At 35.0% G+C, this 21,160-nt stretch overlaps 1 protein-coding gene across 2 annotated transcripts in view; it reads right to left on the bottom strand.

Moving 5' to 3' along the window:
- The window catches only part of RASSF9 (Ras association domain family member 9), a 33,728-nt gene extending 16,233 nt beyond the window's left edge, over window positions 1–17,495 (bottom strand). Inside the window, exon 1 of one of the 2 annotated variants that reach the window (XM_077111537.1) lies at window positions 16,792–17,100. Coding sequence is in view for 1 of the 2 variants with exons in the window: in XM_077111536.1 (XP_076967651.1) it covers window positions 17,131–17,177 (47 nt within the window). In the remaining variant the exon portion in view is untranslated. Of the gene's footprint in view, window positions 1–16,791; window positions 17,101–17,130 lie in introns of those variants that run through there. The other variant, XM_077111536.1, reaches the window with a different exon arrangement.
- Between the last annotated feature and the right edge of the window lie 3,665 nt (window positions 17,496–21,160).

The raw sequence follows: 21,160 nt of genomic DNA on the forward strand, positions 1-21,160 counted from the left end.
GGGGTGCATGGTCGGGGAATTGAACCCAGGTCTCCAGCATAGAAGGTAGGCATTCTAACCACTGAACCACCTGTGCACCCAATATGAGCGATTAAGTACTCAGCTAATAAGTGGGGAAAATGAATTTAGATGAATGAGTTAGAATTGAATCAGCTAATTGATGAATTCTATTAATTCTAATATAATGATAAGTATATTTTATTAAGTTTTCTCTCTGAAAACAAGATCTAAATCAGAGTCAGACATCTGAAACTGTTAAGGGAAAGGATGTTCGTGGCATCATGAAAGAAAGATAAGAGAATAGAATATTCATTTTTTACACATTGTCAATACTTACAGTATTGCCTAGAAATGTAATATTCAATGGTTGACTTTCTTGGCAATCAAAAGTCTTATAAAACACATATCTCTACTTTTATCTGTTTAAAAAGCAACTTCACAATTATCTTGAAGTTTCTGTAATGCACGGCTAAATAAAATCTTAAGCTGACTTTCCATTCTATTCATAATTCTAAAAGACTTTAAAAATTGGTTTACACAATTATTCAAGAGATAAAGTTTTCTGATTTCTATTACTGTGAAATCTAAAAAATGTAATGTAGTAAAATGCAAGGAGCCAGGTGCACTTACGTTTGATTACTGTCTTTTTCATATAATAAACATTTTTGAATTATCTTATTTATGTTTATACAACAATTTTATCATAAAAAGTAGCAAACTATGAAGAAGTTCAAATAAGAAAATTAAACATGGTCAAGTCATCTTACACTTAGAGATAATTATTGTTAAAATTTTAATAATTTCCTTATAATATTTTTCTATATAAACACATTACTTTTACAAAATCAGATATTATTAATAATAGCACCAACATTTAATAAAGGCTCACTATGTGATATGCACTTTATAAGTGCTTGCCATGTTCTAACTCATTTAATATCCATACCAATCAAAATTTATATTTTCTGTAGCACATTATCTAATTTAATTTGTATTGTCAGCTTATTTGAACACTATAATTCATAATTAAATAGGACTTTGAATAAGGAGTGAGACTTTGTTGGTTTGCACAGGTTGGTGTGATACCCTGATGCACGGCAGAGTAATTAGGGCAGACGATTATAATGTATTTGCAAAGTTCCTTTAAAGGACTGGGGGAAAAGGTGAAAATAAACTTTCCCACCTGACAAATTCCTGATATTCTCACAAGCAGTGAGGACTGCCAATTTGATGGACCAAGTCCTTGATCTTGGGGCTTGACCTTACGAACTTATCCCCGTAGAGGAGAAGCTAAGCCTACCTATGCTATGTCTAAGAGTCACCCCCCAGAGAACCTCTTTTGTTGTCAGATTGGCTTCTCTAAACCGATTCCACAGGTGAGCTCAAGCCCTTCCCTCTATGGGACATGACTCCCAGGGGTGCAAATTTCCCTGGCAATGTGGGACAGGACTCCTGGGGACAAGCCTGGCCCTGGCAACGTGGGAGTGAGAAAGCTTTCTTGACCAAAAGCAGTAAAGAAATGAAACAAAATAAAGTTTCAGTGGCTGAGATACTTCAAATACAGTCAAGAGGTCATTCTGGCGGTTATTTGTACGCAGGATAAAATATCCCTTTTCAGTTTTTGGTGTACTGTAGTAGCTAGAGGGAAATACTTGAAACTGTTGAACTGTAATCCAGTAGCCTTGATTCTTGAGGATGATGGAATAACTATAGGGCTTTTAAGGGGTGACCATGTGATTATGAAAACCTGTGACTGACACTCACACTCCCTTCATCCAGTGTATGGGCAGATGAATAAGAAAATGTCAGACAAGAAATAAATAAACAATAGGGGGTCTGGAGGATATGGGATGCTTTAAGTGTCCTTTTTCACTTAATTTTTATTCTATTTTTTTGAGTAAAAAAATGCTCAAAAACACATTGTAATGAATGCACAGCTATATGATAATATCGTGAACCACTGTACAATTTGGATGCTTATCTGGTATGTGAATATATATCTCAAAAAAACAAAAAAAATACAATAAAATTCTTGAGAAGGAAAGGGATTCTGGTATAGTATATAGTATTTCCCAAACTTATTTGACCTTCTTTGTACTTCATCTCACAAAATTTGTGTTTATCAGGAAACATCTGCAACACCTAAATTCAGCTATTTTCTTTACAAGAAACTATTTGCAATGAAACATACCATTTATTTTTTCACAAAACACCAATATTTAATTAAAAATTAAATGATATTTCAATGTAACTAAAGCAGGACTACCCAGAATTTTATAAAACATGCTAATGTGTTCTTTTATCTACCACATTATAAATTTTGAAGGAATATATTTTTTAATCTAAGAGAGAGTTGCAGGGCTTCTCTCAGTTTAGAGAATTGTTCATGAAATTGTTTTAAGTAGGTTCTAAAGCACTCATTATCTGTTTCCCAATTGTTCAGCCATTAAAAGTTATATGTAACTTTTATATCTATTTTAAGTTTGACGGCTATTTTCTTTTCTTAAGAAAAGTGAGCACCTCAGGAAAGCTGAAGATATTTTAAGTAAAGCAAATATCTTATGCTGTACGTGAAATAGAAATAGCCATGGAGTATGGTAATTGTGATATTCTCTCTTTAAAACACAAGCACACTCACATACACACAATAAAGTTTAAACAAAGTCAAAATTAATGAAACAAACAAATGGTTAAGAAGCTCTGGCCTATCAGCCAACAGGTTAATTTTATAATTTTATGTAGTTTGTGACAAATGCCCTCCAAAATTACATTTTTGGATCATGGTGCTGTAGTCCCAGGAAGAGATCAACAAAAGTCCTTATAGTCATAAATAGCTCAGACCTTTCTTTTTCTAGGTAGTAATAATATAACCAGTCATGCAGGATATGAAAAACCTTAGACATTCCATAATTGCAGGTTAGCAATAGTACATAACTCCCAAAACCTAGACAGGGGAAGCCAATGTGTGAAGAACGTGTATTGAAGCACACTAGGGGTTAGGTAAACTAAGCTCATAGTTTGGATTCCGGAAATTGATTATAATCGAAATGCAAATATTTAACATGTAGTATTTACCAAATGAAATGCTGAGAAAATATCTCATCTCGCTGGAAATTTATTTCCCAGTAGTAACTGTGCTTGGCAAATATCTAAAGTTTCCTTGTTGATTTGCACTTTTCAGAGAAATATTTTATAACTAAAAAACATATTTATTAAAAAAGAAAGTTACCTAGCCTGAATATTTAGCTGTAGTTATATAGTATTAGTCTTCCTTTAGGCATCCAAATCCATAATTTGTTTTCCCTTTTTTTATAGATGATATTTCCTAATGATGAGGATTTTAAGCTTGTATTTGTTTGCAGGCACCTACTCTTCCCTCTTAATCTATTCTGAGATATTCTGACATATTTGAATGGCTTTAGAAATATGTAAGAATTTGAATTATCTACTAGGATAGTCGAAAAATGAGGTGAGCCCCTTTATCCCTTATTTTCAGTTTCTGAGCATGCTCTGTTAAAAACTGCAACAAAATTCGACTTCAAAACTTCCTTTTAGACATTTATTCTAAAATAATTAACTCTTTGTATTAGTCACAAATAAGTGACCAAAAGAGCAATAACAAACTCATAATCATAGAAAAATGAATATACCAGGACTGTCATCAAATCTAATACCATTTTGTAATGTAATACCATTGTTAATACAGGCAAAATACCAGTCATCTATGTTTAAATTATTGGGGTCCATTCTCCTTTCCAAGGTTAAATCTATTTAAGGTGCTTTCAATTTCAGTTTCATCCTTCTCTAAAACTCTGCTTCATAACGCATCCCTTCTCAAGCTCTTCATGTCTTCCATCTTTCCCTTGGCACTTTTTACTTTTGTCTCTAACTCTTGCCGCCCCTTTGTAATGACCTTCATTTGACCACATATTCCCCTCTACTATCTTTCCTTCACAGTAAAACATAAACTGCAGTCCACAGTTATTCTCTCCAGTTCATCACTTACATTAACTATTCAATTAATGGTGAGGGCAGTAAAATGATTTCTGCCCTCACCCACCCTGGAGAGATGCATTTCTTGTTAAGGTGATCAGAGAATTCCAACTGCCATATCCAGTAACCATTTGCAGAACTAACCTGACTTCATTTTTTTGCAACGTTACACATTGTAGACATCTCCCTGTTATTGTTGCATCTCCCCTTCCCTTGAGTCTTGACTCTCACATGGTTCTTTCTTTCTCTTTCTAACTTTTCCTTCTCCATCTCCTCCTGGTCTTAACTTGTCCTTCTCTACCCTCATGGATTTTGATTCCTCCAAGTATTCAATAACTGTATGTATTGTAGATTTACTTGGCCACAAATTCTTCATAACTTCTCCTATCAAGAGCAGGGGTCAATTTCCTTTCCACTCAAACTGACCATGGGACCTACTATTACCAATAGGAAGTGGCAAAGCAAAGTTGTACGAGCCCTGGAGTACAGGCCTCAAGAACTTTTCTTCCTGGAACACTGCCCTCATTTGATGAAAAATCACTTGATGAAAGACCATGCGAGACAGCCACTATGCTCTCTTGGCTATCCCATCTGAACCCAGCCCTGAGCTACCGCACAGCTGCATGAGAGATGCCAGACAAAATCAACAGAAGAGTCACCCAGCAAATTCACACAATCATGAAGACCAGCAAAGAAACCAGACAGTCAGCCAACCCATACAATAATGAAAAGTAATCAATTCTTGTTCTCAACCACTAATTCTGGGTGTGTGTGTGTCATTTTATTAGACAGTAAGTTGCAATGGCTGCAGTTGGCATGTCTCAGGTTTTGACTATAACACATTTCTTGTCACATTTTCCTGGGTGACTATAATATCATCCATAACTTTATCAGAGTCGTGCAACAATGATTGTCAAATCTAATTATTTTGCCCTTGAGTTCTTGCATTCTATGCCCATTTTTCCATCTTCCTTCTTTGAATCTTTACTTGTCATTTATATTTGCATAACCCACAGGCACCTCAAACTTAGCACATCAAAACTGACTCACGAAAACTGACACTCACCTCTCTTCCAATTTCTAAGGAAGTTGGAAATATGGGTCTATCTTTTCCCATATCCTGATCTATACCATCTCCTGACTTTTTTTTTATTTTACTGAATTTAAATACCATTCCCCTTTTCCACGTCTCAAGCTTGAAAACAGAGGGGCCCCTTGAACTCTTCACTCTCTTATCCGCTTTTAACAAAAATCACTATATCTTATTTTCCTACTAAGAAAGCTTCCTATCTATCCATCACCATTGCCACAATTCAAACAACCCTGTTTTACTCTAGATTACTCTAGTAAGCTATTACAATATTGGATTATTATCATGAATTCTTAGCCTCTTCTCACTTGAAGTCCACAAAATACTGCCAGATTACCTTTTAAAACTGCAAATCTAATTGTGTACTTTTCTTGCTTAAAATTCTTGAAGTGGTTTCCGAGTCCCTTATTTTTAATGCCTTTCTTTTCTTTTTTGGCTTACTATAATGATTCCTTCCCTGATCTACCTCCCAACTCATAACCAGCATTCATTATTATATGCATGGAGCTAGTCATTCCTAAATTCTTGGAAAGATCTAATATGAGGTTAGCAAGCAGTGAAGATATCCCTCTGTTGATTGCTAGGTTGGATTGAGCTGCATCTACCATGCTTTTGTTTTGACTGCGGGCCTTTCCATCATCTGTTTCTTCACCTGTAACACAATTCTCCTTCTCCATTTGAGTCTTTGCTCTGCTTCAAATGTTGCTTCAGAAACTTTTATGATATTTGCTGAATAACCTCATTCCCATCATCCCAGATAGAAATGATGCCTGTTCTTAATGCATCTATAGAACCCACTGTACACTCAACAATAACATTTTCTTCTTTGCATATGCTTGTCTTTTGCTAGTTTACCAGTCAGGTCCTGGGCTGCATACTTCATCTTTGGAGCCTAAGTGTATAACATGGTAGGTATTAAATGCTTCTGTTTTTTGTTTTGAGAATTTAGGGGTGTAAATGAAGGCAACTTGTCAGTCAATAATATAAATCAGGGATCTGCAAATCTAGGGTGTAGAGGCCCATTTACCTCTGCTTGTTTATTAGATTGGAGTTATGTCCTTTAACTATATATTGTGCATATTGTTTTCACACTATGACAGAGTGAGTAGGTAAAACAGAGACAAAATCTAAAATACTATTGTGTGGCCCTTTACACAAAAATTTTGCCATTCCCTGCTATAGATGATGTTTCTGAACCAAAATTCAAGATTTTACTTATTTAAATAATAAAGCATTTAATGACTTTACTATGTACACCATTATTCTGGGCAAGGTTCTCTAGAGAACAAAAAGATGAAAATAAGATGGTCTTTACACAGAAGAAAAAATCTAGAGGAAGTGATATCCATATTTGGTAATAATTTCAACCAACGGTAATGACTAAAGTGATCGTACAGGGAATGGCTGCTAAATGTCTCATGTAGATTGAGTGGGTTTAAGACAGTATTAGTCAGTCTAAAGGTCATCACTGGGGAACCAGTGTGCTTTGTCTTTAGAGTCCCATCCCAGGTGCAGTATACTTCATATTAATCAGCCTCATATGGATCTCAGGAGGGATGAGAGTAGGTTGGATGAAAGGCTGCTTTCATAACCCCATCTCAGGTGTAATGTGTCCAAACACCAGGTGTTTGGAGGTAGAATATTTGGAAACATTCAAATGACCCCTTAAATTTTTGACTCTTTACCCTGATGTTCTTTCTTCACAAAAATTATACTCATCTTTCTTTTCTGTTCTTAATGATGAAACTCCTAAACTTCCCATCATTCAGGCACCAAATTATAGCTACCATTGATTGTTTTTCTATCTTTTACTGCCGCATCCATTCAATTTTGAATAGCTATAAATTCTGCTTCCATAGTGACTCTTTTGAATTCATCTAATTTTACTTTTATGTAAGAGATCGTTTGAACTTCCCCATAACTGGACCACTCACAACCTTTATCTATTCCCTTCAGTATTTTCTACCAGATTAATCTTCATGTTGCATAATAATCATGCAATTTTCTTGTTCAAAGTCTTTAGTGGTCCCCATTATAAAAAAATGAAAATTTAATATAATCTGTTTAGTTTAAATTCATAAAGTTTAAAATAATCTTCTATAAACTGCCTTGGCATTAATATACCAAACGCTTTGCCTTTTCCCATTTTTTTTTCCTGCTATGTTCTTCTCCCATCTTTTTAGATCCAAATCTTCCCTCTCACTTAGGATCCAGTTCAAATGCTGCTTTGTGAAACCAGCAGAGGAGCACTGAACTATCCTTCTGGCATCACACCCCACTTTAACTATAGCACTATCAATATTCTACTGAATATATCTACTCGGATATTTAATAAGCATTTCAAACTAGCCAAGTCATAGCAGAGCCATTAATTTCTCACCTATTCCCCCTCAAAAAAAATCTGATCCACTATAAATTTAGTCTCCCTTTCCAAAGTTGACACTACCATTACAGTTGCTGAAATCAAAATTTCAGAATCATCCTTCAGTTCTCCACACCCATTGGCAAATCCCAACAGTTCTACTTCCAAAATGTATGTATTTTGCCACATCTCTCCTTTACTATTATCACATTAGTCATCATTGTTTTGCTTGGCTTATTGCAATATCTTCATAACTGCTTCCACTCGCAGTCCTACTATGTTCCCTCTTCCATATAGCAGCCAGGGTGACCTTTTAAAATATTTAAATAAGATACATATTTTCCCTGTTTAACAACATTCAATGGATTTCCCTTGCATTTAAAGTACAAATACGTCCCTTATGATCCACAAATGCCTAAAATGAGCACATCCCACCTAAGCCTTCAACAGTATCTCCTACCAGTTGACCCTTTACTCATTGCTCTTTTTTTCTGCTCTCTTACAGTCCAAGCTCTTTCCTATCTCTGTGCCTTCACTCTTTCTGTTCCATCTGCCTAAAACTACTCTTCCTCTGGAGCTTTACAAGGCTAACCCCTTTCGGTAATTCAAGTCTTCACTCAAATGCCTCCCCTTCCCAGACCTCCACACATTCTCTATCACAGCCTTAGGTTTCTTTCCTCATGGCAGTAAACACTATCTGAAATTTCTTACTCAGTAATTGCTTCTTTATTGTTTGCTTGCCCACCGCTGCAGTGTAAGCTCAATGAGAGGAAAGAACTTGATTATTTTGCTCACTACTTTATCTCCAGCACCTAGGGATAAAATATTCTTTCCCTAGCATCTTAATATGTGCTTCTGGCATTTATCAAAAGGGAAATAATATTTTTAAAATGCGTGGATTTTATTGTGATACTTAAAACTCCCTGCTTTGTATTTCAAATATTTATGTGCATCTTGAGTATTTACTAATCAGCAAGTTCTTTAAAATTATGATCCATATATGATTCATCTTTAATCTATCAGAGTGGTCCCAAAATTTGGGATTCAACAACTATTACTGAGTTTTAAAAAATTATTAAATAGCCATCATCATGACACAATGATTAAAATATATATGAGTAGATACCAAATCTGACAGAGGGGTATCGTTCATAAGTTCATTAATTTTTTTAAATGATATAATAGTTGAGAAAATGATACTACAGTATGTACAGACTGTGTAAGCATAACATAGTACAAGTCATTTTACTCTAAAATGTGATTATGGCAAGTCTCCTAATAAAAAGTGGAACCACTAAAAATGAATAAAACAAGAATAAAAAGTAATTTAGTTTTATTAGCATTATTAATAGTCATAGGAAGTTCTTCTTTGGCTCTCAATACTAGACTAGAGGGGTATGCAGTCAAGACACCAAGCTGAATATTTTGTGCTCCACTTCTATAGATACCTAGCTCACTGTTAATAGAGACGGCACCTCTAAGGTCCACTATTGCTTCTTAAACGTTGTTCTAATTGTCCAGAATTCTTTACTTCATATGAGAATATGGTTATTATATGTCTATCCAGTGGGAACATCCATGGAATTTCAATAATATCTCACAGCTTCCAGGCAGATGTGAGTTCTTATATGCAGAGCTAATAATAGCTATCCTTTATTATAATTAGAATCTGGTCCCCCAAAACTAATGCTCTCCCACTGACTTCTAAATTTTTCAGTTACCCATCATTGCGGGAACTCCAGTGGAATTGAAAAAGGTCAGAGTAAATGAGGAGCATTAGACTAACAAAAATGTATTTTAGATGGGACAGAAATGTCCCAGTCTTCGGTGGAGAACAACAAACATACACTTTGCATGGTCCTTCAACAGGGCACAGACACAAAACACCTATAGATTATGGACATGAAAGTTTGTTGAAATTGGGCCATTGCCTGCATTAACTGAACTAAAATTAAGACTTACGAAATAGTGAAGGCACTCTATTCCATGAACTTATACACTGACCAATTTACTACAAGTATTAAATTGAACAGCAATCAACTACAGATAACTTTAAATCTGACACTATTATACAAACACATCCTTAAAATTTTTCTAAATACTTTGTAATCTCAATTGTAAAAATTTTTTTTCTCTACCCACCCAATGAAAATTGTGAATTCTCACCAAACTGACCATCTTGCTGCCTGTTTCCTATATTCCACTTTTTTGATTATCCTATCTGAGTCAGTCTTGGCTCTGTGTGATTCAACCCCCTCCTACATCTATAACTTATTGCATTCCCTTGTCTTGTCCAAGCCTGTCACCTAAATGTGGGAGCTTAATAAAGCTAATTAGATGATGCTCCTTTTATTTTCTTTTACCTACTTTTACTCCTTTTCTATGTTCTTCTACTTAAAGTAATAAATAACATTTATTGAGCACCTACTCTATGGAGAAATAGCCCTTCCTTAATTCCAAGAGATTTATACTATCATTTTTTTTAATTGTATTATGAAGACTGTGATTTTATCTACTCTGTCAAAGATAGGTTTCCCATGGGAGAGTGATTAAAAAAAATACTTCATGCATGAGACATTTAACCATTGTGCTGTTTCCTCAATTAGGAGTTTAATCTCTTAGGAATGGGGTTGTGTCTTTGCATGTCTGGTACTATACCAAATTTAGTGTTTACCAGTGATTAAGAAATGAAATGAAAATAAAGCTACTCATTTCATTCATACATTTTGGTGGTAAACTTAGAACCATGGTTAGCAAATAGTAAACACAGGCATTATTAGATACTATTATCACTTATAAACTGATCACATTTTGTAAATAAAAATAAATACATTAACATGCACTAAAGTACTACCTATCATGATGGAGGTTATGTGGCAATGCTTTAGGTTAGAGTTAAAAAAAAGTACGAAAAAAATTCTTGTAATTCTATTTTTTATGTTATCTTAAAAGGTACATAAATGGTACCATTAGAATTGAAACTCCTCTGCATTGCAAATTTTTGTATCATAGAAGCTTAGACCCAAAAGGACCTTAAATGACTAATTCAACCCTTCATTTTGTAAATTAAAGATAAAACTAAATTATTTAAGTTATATCCATTTTTTTATCAAAACTCCACAAAAACACATAGGAAATAGCTCTTAAACTATACAATGTTATGCCTTGCAAAATTATTAAAGGTCTGACAATTGTAGCACAAAAGAAGCATGAAGATTAAGCCTAAAAAGCTGTCAGAATCAAACTGTCTCATGAAAATACAAAGATAATCCCATACAACACCTGTACTCATTCTTAACTACATTTTGTAATATATAAATCTACCTCTTTATATGTACAGGAGAAAAAAAGATCAGTGGCCCATAGAAGCTCTAGTAAGTCAAAGTTGAAGTTTCAAAGCCCAAATTATCACACCATGTTTAAGCTTTAAGAACCTAGATATATTTCACAGCATGTCTGGGCAATGAGTGAACATTCATTGAGCTTTTGTCACGTACCTCGCACCGTAGTAAGTCTTTTACATACAAAAACTTGTTGGTTTAAGATTAAACTCTATTTTGCAGATGAAAAACTAAATCCTAAATAGGTCATAAGAGGTAATGGTTAAGAATATGAGCCTGATTCCTCGTTATGCAGGAAACAGCATCCCTAAAGAAGAATGAGCAACCTTGCTTCTTGGCTTGTTTTCTACCACAGCTCCATAAAGCCTCAATAACAAGGAGGAGTTGAGCCCAGGACCAGGGATAGTTGAAGTCTACCCCTCACATACGGATCCATTCTTTAAGTTAACCACGCATCCATTCAACAAAATGTACTTACCTACTGCTCTGATGTACGTCCTATGTTGGGGATCAGCTGCATTTGGTGTATATTTGTTGAACTTATGCTCTTAGTCAGCAAATATTTACTGAATACCTACTGTCTGCCAAGTACTACCACAAACACTTTTTATCTAGAACTGAAACTGTACTCCAGAGAATTGATTATAGAAGACTTAAACCATTTTCTTTATAAAACCAGATTGCATTCCAGCCTGTAGATATAAAATTGTAAGGATAAATTTCCTTGTTTGCCCATGCACTTAATACTCATTGGCCATTCTTATTCTTGAAATACCTTGCTTATCATTGCCAGTGATAAACATCTTCCCATGACTCTCTTCTATTCATATAAAGTAAGTACTTTGCACTTGGATAATAATTCCTATTAGTAGTGCTTTGGGTACAGTCTCAGTCCTAACCCACAGATATGCAAACTCTTTCTACAAGGCATAGTATTAAAACAGGCTCCAGAGGAATGGACTCACAATCCATTAAAAATAGTAAATAATTAACTCTTAAGAAATCAATGTTGTGTTTTGTCAAAAGAATGTTTAAAAAAAAAAACGCCTTACCAAACACACATTACAGAATATTAGAACACAGAAGTGCGCTGAACTTTTTCTTTTGATCTGTATATGGTGTAGATAACATGAGGCCTCATTTTAGAAAACCATTATACCAGAGACAAAGAGGTTCCTTGAGAAGGTCTAATATCACGTATTCTTGGAAGACATAAACCTGTACCCCTACTTCAATTTTCTTCCATTTTCAGAGTTAAAATCAACCAAACATAGAGACACACTTTTGTGGATTATTTAGGGCAATTACCGGAAGTCCTGAACTACATACCAATTAAATAGCAACAAAACTTTCTGATATTTTAGTCCAGCTAATAAGATTGCTAGCTAAACAAAAAACGTTAGCTGGCTTCAAACTTTTAAAAATTTCTTTTCAAAAATCCATTTAAAACTTTTTGCTTTGATATGTGTCATGAATTGGTATGGAAATACAAAACATGAAAGCTTATTTAGTGTAGTTTAAGTTGGTTCATGGCTTTTAAACAATTCCAGTTTTAATCTAGAGCTCAGTTTCACCACTGCCACAGTTCTCCAAATATTTTTGCCAGGGAAAAAGCATTCTAGCCTTGGTTTCTAATAGAATGCCTGATGCCAGCTAATAGCTACTTGAGTTACCATGTATCAACAAGGGAAATCTCTTTCAGGGATTCCTGGGAACCTAGGAAGACTTACACACTCAAAATCCTGACATTTCTTAATCCAATTTTGGAAACATTTAAAGTCTTTATTGGAATGTTAAAAATATTAAGGTAATTTTCCATTTTGCAGAATTCATAAATTACCATATAACTAACTACAGAGAGAAGATGTCCTTCTTGACAGTAATATTTACCCTAACTGCAAAGCTTAATTCTTCTTTCTGATGAAGTAGTCATGGTATGCCATACTAATGGAGGAAATATAATGCATTTGATCTTTTAAAAATGGCCAGATATGTTCTAATGTATTTAAAAGCAAATTGTACATACCCATTATAGAACAATAGAGCTGTGATATTTACTTCAAATATATTCATTAGGAGTATTTTTTAGAGCTTTTTAATTTCAATTTGATATTGTGAGGATGTCTCATATTACTTGTGGATTTTTGAACCCTAAGAGCTAAAGCCAGAGGGAAAGCCAAGAGATGACTAAATAGTACTATAACAGTAATTATAAAGGTCTTATTAACCAGATTTCGTTCCCTCATATTCGTTGCTAATTTTCTCTTCTCTTACAAATTACCTAAGTAAAAGATTCTAATTTTGCAGCTCTGAAAAATATATAGAACACTGATTGCTGTACAAGGCAATTTTCTGCTTTTAGAAGATTGGTTAAAAGGTAACCATCAGGGCAGGCCATGGAGGTCAGCAGGCCGGGTTCTCGCCTGCCATGCCAGAAACGTGCCTGACCATGTGAAAAAACAAATAAATAAAATAAAAGGTCAACCACCTATTTGCCTCCAAATCTTATTAATTAAAACATGTGAAGAATCATGTTTCACAACCAAGTATTCCAAGAGCTTTTAAAGTGACATCCTATTTTCCGAACTTCTTTTAAAAAGTCCCTGATTGCTGTTTAGGAACATCACCTTTTAAAAAATCTTATCTTGAAAATGGAATCTAAAATAAAAACAATCACACTCACAAATGGAACTTATATGAAACCTAAATGTTACTCTCTATTCATTTATTGAATATCAAGTAGATTAGTATTTCCTTACTTGCTTCTTTGGCTTTTATGTGAGAAACAGTGGCTACCTGGTTACTTTTAGAATACAAATTTAGAAAGTAGATGCTTTAAAGACTTAAAAAGTTTGTTGAAAAGAAAACGTCTCCAGTCTTTAACATTTTCATTCTCCTACTTAAAAAAATATGCATGTCTTTGAGATTCTGTCACAAAATATCTTTCATTCTGAAACCAAAGTTAACAACCTATCTTCTGAGATCAAAGATGTTCTGAAAATTATACTGTTCCTGGTTATGAGTTACGAGAATTGTAAACAGCGTATAAATTTAAAGCTTCTCTTTCCTCAGTGGCATTTGTAATTATTCTGGACTGGATTAAATATTGTTCAATTCAGTTATACAGTATTCTATTGTACTCCTTCACTGTTAAACTACAATTAGAAGTTTATTAAGCCTGAGAAGGTTAACTCTGATTGTACACCTAACAAGTTTTAGATGGCCCCGTTTCTTTTATTTATACAAAAGTTGGAAATGAAAAGCCTGGAAAATGTGTATTCTCAAATATAATCTGTTATTCTTGAATATTTGAAAGACTGTCCCAAATTTTTAAAGGAAATATGTCTTAAATGTTAGAAAAGATGATCTGGCAAGGCAAGAACAGCTTGGTTATTCTTGCATATCTCCTTAGGGTTCTGGTTGCATTGAGTATCAAATGATTATTTATAAACTATAGGCTTTCATATATTAATAAATGACATGGCATGACACACAAAGGATAAAACAGCTTTAACAATACTTTTTCTAATTTGAGTACAAATCATATTATCCTTTACAAAATAATACAAAAAAACTATTATTGCCGACCAACCAAATGCAGGCACTGTCCTGGGCATGAGAAAGCAGCGGTGTTTAGGCAAATATGGGCCTGCCCTCCCCACGCTAGTTTTTGCTGTCTAAGCTTTTATGTCTCATACTTTGAAATGTTATTTGGGTCTCATTTATCTTAAAAACTCTCAAATATCCATATATACTGAGAATACTTACAGAACTAACTCATAAGGCTCTATCTTGTGTGATTATATATCATTCCAAGAGTTAGCAACCATGGAAGATATACAGAGAGCAGGATCCAGAATATTCATAAACCAACTTTTTAAAAAGTATGCACTTTTAAACATACAATTTCTTTCTAAGAATCTGTATTTTTTTTCTTGATAATAAAAATGCAGTCATGCTCAAATAGTTATTTTATTTTATAGTTATATATCATCAGGTATACAAGCACACTACTCACGTTCTTTCTTTACAGCCTACAAACACTTTATTTTACACTACACATTTAAAGAACACATTAGTTCTTATCAGATAATGGTACTACCATAAATCATATTTTATCATAAAGTGAACAACCCTCATCATTTAAGGAAAGATATTTGGTTTCTGTATGTTGGAGTGGGGTTCATACCAAGTGAAACTTGGTAAAAAGAATGGATAAACTCATGTAACTAAGGCTTACCTGTAGTTTCATCTCTGAGAAGGTGAAAAAACAAAGCAAAACTAAACTAAAACTATTTTACAGCAATACTAAACATTGAAAAAGAAAACACACATGTTAATTTTACTTCAATATGCCCTGTGACTTATTTACTGCTTAATTTGAAATATCCATATTTTTATGTCTCAACCATGAATATACTGTAGTTTACATTTTTCTTAAAATAAATTGAAATAAAATATGTAAAGAGAATCATTCAGTTATTATAAAAATTTACACATATCTTCACTAATGCAAAATTTCCCAAAACTTTCATGTTCCTGGGAAAGCATACCTTCTGGAATAACTTTTCTATTTTTATAATTATGTACAGAAAACATCACATTAAAGAAAGGGAGTGTTTGTATACTCACTTCCTTGAAGGAAAGCTAGTTTTAGGGATAGAGCAGAAGATGGAGCAGTGACAAAGCTGATGTTATGAAAGTAGAGAATGTACTCCCCTGCAGGAAATACACTGGGGCACTTGTAGAGTTTTATTGCACGATTATTTGGCTTACTAATGACAGAATTATTGAATTGCTAAAAGCTAACAAACAAATAAAAATAAACAAACAACAACAACAACAAAAACCCTGAACTCTAAGGATAGGATTTAGAAAGACCACTATTCCAGAAACGAAAGTTGCTTCATAAAACCATGAACTCCTCAAAGTACCTTATGACATTTAAATAAAGGTACTTCAAAATTAGTGCTACAAATTAATCATTTAAAAAAGCAATAAGAATTTTTTTTTTTTGTCTTCTGGAAAGAGTTTTAATACATTGCTGGCATTAAAGCATAAAACTATTTTTGATAACTATCGCAAACATTTTAAAAATAGGCAAACCATTTTATTTGATTTGCTAACATACAGATAGTTTGGCTAATCACCAGAATTGACACATTTGTGATAAAATGTTGTTATTAGCAAATAAAACTGGATTAGATAGATTTACAGTAACCATTATTGTTGGTTTAGTTTCTTAAGGAAATTTAATGAACTAAATCATGAATAAATCTGGAATCAGTTAAAGACCAGAATTTTTAAGGTAGGCATTCTTGAATAAAGAATAAAGTGCTGAAATTTACTTTAAAAGTTTAACATTCTGAATTGTCAAACAGACACTTTAAAATAATTATATCATTTCTGACTATATAATTGTATACTTCTTAAATTTGCACTAAGTAAATTATGACAAGTACAAACAGGCATAGTTCAGAAGAGTAGAGCCAAAATACATTCAAAAGGTAAAGTCCATATCTAAAATTATCCTCACATATTTTGGCTTTAACATTTGAGATCCTAATAAGATATTTAATGGGGCTGAAACAGACTTGCTCAAAAAATCTGTGTGTGTGTGTGTGTGTGTGTGTGTGTGTGTGTGTGTGTGTGTGTCTTAAATACATTTATATTTATATTACGGGCATAGCATGCTCGAAATAGCAAAATAAATCAAAGTAAAATAATCATAAGGATCAAGAAGAACAGCTGCTTGAGTCTTCCTTTAATGCTTCAAACCACCCAAAGTTCTGAAGGATTTTCCACAGAAATCAGTTTACACGAAGTTCCTCTATAAAGTATTTTCAGTTCGGGTATTTTACAGATTTCAGGAATGCCCAGCTCGCAGAGGAGCCGAAGCATTGTTTCCAGTTTCTATAAGCAGCTGTGCTTTTCCTTCTAATTAGGGGCTATGATTTCTAGTTATATCATCATCAAAATTTTAACCCTTCCTGTAATACACTTACGTTCTGTTTGCAGCAAAATGAAACTCACCATCCTATTACCCTCAAATGTGCAGTGCGACTGAGAGACTCTTGATGATGCTAGCTGTGGAACCAAGACTGGCAGAAGAGAAAACTGGAGTCAAAAAAGTAATTCCTTTCTGTGATCTTTGTCACTTGGCCACCATCCATACTGGATCAATATCCTCACCAACTAGGGTTTCACATGTACAAGACTTAACTCCCTAGGGCTTTGTCCCCTAAGGGGAGTTTTTATCAGAATCGAACTCCAAGGAAGCACATTCTTTCACACTTAGATTCCCAAATACATGGTCTCACTCACACACACACGTGGGTCTTTACCTGCTTTTGTGCCGTGTCTTCAGCAAGTTTCTTCCAAAGGGAGCCATGGTCCACAAGGCAAGCGAATTCCAGGACCTTATCTCAAATGTATCTGGGGGCCGGGATGGAGGTATCTGGGTTTCCAGGGGGAAGGGCGGAGAGAAGTTTCCTCTTCACCTCCTGGAGTTTCAGCTCGGTAGTGACTAGCCCAGTGTTGCTGGAAGTTGTGCAACTGCTGCTGTTTAACTTTGAACTGCGAGATTGTTGTGGCTGCTGCACCTTTGGAGACCAGCCCGGCTACAGCCTCGAAGGCGTTTGAAAGCAGGAAAAGAAAAAAAAAGAAAAAAAATAGAGGAAGGGAGGGGGACGCTATTGTTTTCTGTAGTTATTTGCAGACTTGCTAAACTTTAAGAACTGCCAACCCCACAGGCAAAGGAATACTCACGGAACGGGAGTTTCACTGGATTTGGAACCCCCTCCCCTGCCTTCCACATCCAACCACACGAGGTGAAATAAGCACAGAAAAAAAAAGATTGAAAGCAAATACCCCCTACCTCCTGGCTAACTGTAGTCTGAGAAGAGAAATCTGATCGTGGCAAGCATGAGTGAGGGCCAAGAACTCTTTGCCAAAGGATTCGACACAAAAATCCCCTGCCCGGGGTGTCAGTGATTTAAATTACCGTAAGGAGGTGTGAAGCTGGGGAACAGGCCACTGGGATTTTTAAACCCCTCAATTCAGGACCCTAAAAGCTTCCCCAGCTTCTCCCACTCCCCTCCTTCGCACTGGCAGGTTCGTCTTCCAAGAGCTGAAGAATCTGAAGGACCAGAAGTTTTCACAGCTGACTGATCACAGCCCCGGCAGAGAGGCCAGTTCCAGTTCTGTGTGGAACTCCCGCGGCTTTGATCCCGACCCCTACCCAGGCTTTGACACCTACTGTTCTGGCACTTTCTAGGCCCATGGGGCCGTGGGAAAACGCAGTACTGCCTGCGGCCCCTCAAGTGGTCAAAGTGAGACAGGGCACCGCTAGAGGATTTCCTAGACTTGGTGGGGTGCAGTGGAGGTTGAGGGTGGGCGGGCTTCGCCTGGTCCCATGCGAACTCCAGCCCACGACCCCAGCCCCCTGGGACTGAGCGAGTGGATTCGTGCCTGCTCCCAGCGCTGTGTAGACCCGGGCCGGGCTAGGGACAGACGGCGCGCTTTGGGGGGGCGGGGGGAAGCAGGCCCGGGAGGACTTCCCGAGACCTCTTTGCTAGGATTTCTTACCCTTCGGTTTCTATTCATTGGCTTTTGTGGCTGACCGAGGTGGAAGGAGGGTCGTGAAACCAGTGATGTCCGTGAGTTAACAATTTAGACGGGCCTCTGCACAGAACGTGAAGGCGTCTCGCTTTCTTTGGGATCCCACTTCCCGTCTCCCCAATGGCAGCAGACAAGAAAGTGAGCTCAAAGCTTCTATAATTCCTACATGCTATATATATATATATGTTGATTTAGACAGGATTCCACAGAGCTCAGAGAAATAATTTTCTCCATTATTTACTATCGTAAATATTCCCTAGTTTCTCTATATTTTATCTATATTTGTGTATAAATTATGTAACAATTTATGTATAATTTATATATTAATTAACATGTAACACACGGATACACACATATGACCAAATGTTCTAAATTAGAGAACATCAACCAAAAATAGAAAAAAGTTGACCAAACTATAGCATTGACCATTGGCTGTCTTTTTTTTTTTTTCCCACTCCAAGGAGGTAGGATAATTATATATGTATATATATATATATATATATATATATATATATATATTTATAATAATTTATAATATATATAAATTTATATATATATATAAATGATCAATGGGTCCAGAGAAATCTTTTAAAACCCACAACGTTGTAATGGCATATTTTATTCTATATATTAGTGTTTGTGCATATATGCAAACTTTACATACAAAATAAATTGCATAATCGTGAGTCTGTTTCAGTCTCTGGTTTCTATTTTATTTTACAAGCACATGCCCTACAAAAAGGATTTAAACTATTATGGAAGGTTGCCCATTTAATTCTAAGTTGTTCAAAATAAAATTGCCTAAAGCTATATTATTTATTTATTAATACAATGATTATAGTTAATTTGCAAAGAATTTTACATTTACAGATATCCCTGTAATGGTTCCTGGAGTGTCTGTTCTGGACACTTATCAGCAGCATTTGCATATATAAGGGCATTACATTTTTCATTACAAGTTTTAATAGAAAAAGAGGAAATGACATTACATCATTATTAGTATAATCTTATGTTGAGTTTCAAGTCAGCACAAGTGAGTTTCATTTATGATCTTATTATTTTTCAATAAAACATTCCATTAATATTATACATGACAAGCTCTTTGTTGTATAAGAATTAAACACAAAACGTTAAGCTTTCATAAAGTAAAAGGATGAACATTAATATGGAAACAGCAATTTTAAAATAAAATAAATCCACGTTTTAAAATTTCCATTTGACTTGTAACCAAATACCATATGAAAATCAAAAAAGAAAATTTATTTCACATCTGCCAGATAGGCAGATTTTTGTAAACGGGGCTGCTTGATTCTGTCTGTATGATGGTTACATCTGTTTTTCATGAGTAATATAAAGTGGTACTCTTTTTAAAAATGAATTTGGCTATGCACATCAACAACAATCACAATATTCAAATTATTTTGTCTAAGTTTCTTTACTTATGATGATTTTCCCAAGGAAATAATCAGAATTTCATCAAAAAAGGCTGTGTGTTCATTGATACTCAGTTGAGGGCTGTCATGGGTTGAATTGTGTCTGCCCAGAAAGATAAAGTACTTGTCTCCAGTCTTTCAAAATGTGACCTAACTTGAAAACAGAGTCACTGCAGATGGTATTAGACAAGTTAAAATGAGGTTCTACTGACTTAGACTATGCCCTTAATCCTTAATAAGAAGGGGAGAGGAGACACAGACACAGAGAGATAAGATGGCTGAGTGATTACAAGGACAGATCTTTGCCACAAACCAAGAAGTGCCAATGATTGCTGACTGACAGAAGCAAGAGACAGATTTTCCCTACAGACTTCAGAGCGTGCCTGGCCCTTCCAAAATCATGATTTTGTACTTTCTAAACTCCAGAACTGTGAGGCAATACATTTCCATTGCCTTAAGTAATGAAATTTGTGGTGATCTGGTATCTGGGAAACAAAGACAGGGACTAAATGGAAGAATGCATCCAAAGTCTATACTAAATATAATATAAGCCCAAGTATAAAGTAATTTTATTATGGGTAGAGGATATTAAAAAATATATTTACCTAACTTGGTGTGGGGGGGGCGGGTGGAGAGGGTAGTTGAGAGATAATTCTCACTTGCCATGAGGGACACCTGGGATCCGTTCCTGGCCCTTGAATTTCCCCAAAAAACAAACAAGCAAACAAACAAAAAATTAAAGAAAAAAAGATTCCACAAATTGGTGCTGCAATAAGGGAATGCTCACATGAAAAAAGGATGGAAATGTAAACCCACCATACAGCATACAAAATATATACATATGTACCAAACTTGAAAACAAGGCAAACGAATGACTGCGTGTCCTTTCAATGATAGAATGTAGCATCCTCTAATGCTCTGCCCCAAAGATCATCCAATTCACTGGAAAAAAATATGCTTTCTTTGATTGGCTATTTGCTACTGAGTAGGCCCAGCAGTATGCGATATTAGACATTAAATTGCAAAACGCAGATAGTTGAAAATGATTTTTATCCAGGAGTGATACAAGTGAGTTTTGTCTAATAAGAGTTTTGTCTATAACCTAAAAAGGTTATAATTTTATTAACCTGTAGGATAATAACCAATTTTTTAGCTAACAATTTTATCTCGGTATTCTGTCTTTAATTCACTGTTAAAGACAGTCTTTCTATCCTTTTTAGGACTACCTTTATAATTCTGCTGGATCCCTCACTAATGAGGTAAATTATCTGGAACACATGCACACTATATAGTATGAGACTTATGTTTTTTAGCTTTTTTG

Source organism: Tamandua tetradactyla, chromosome 7, assembly GCF_023851605.1.
Source record: "Tamandua tetradactyla isolate mTamTet1 chromosome 7, mTamTet1.pri, whole genome shotgun sequence".
Taxonomy (NCBI): domain Eukaryota; kingdom Metazoa; phylum Chordata; class Mammalia; order Pilosa; family Myrmecophagidae; genus Tamandua; species Tamandua tetradactyla.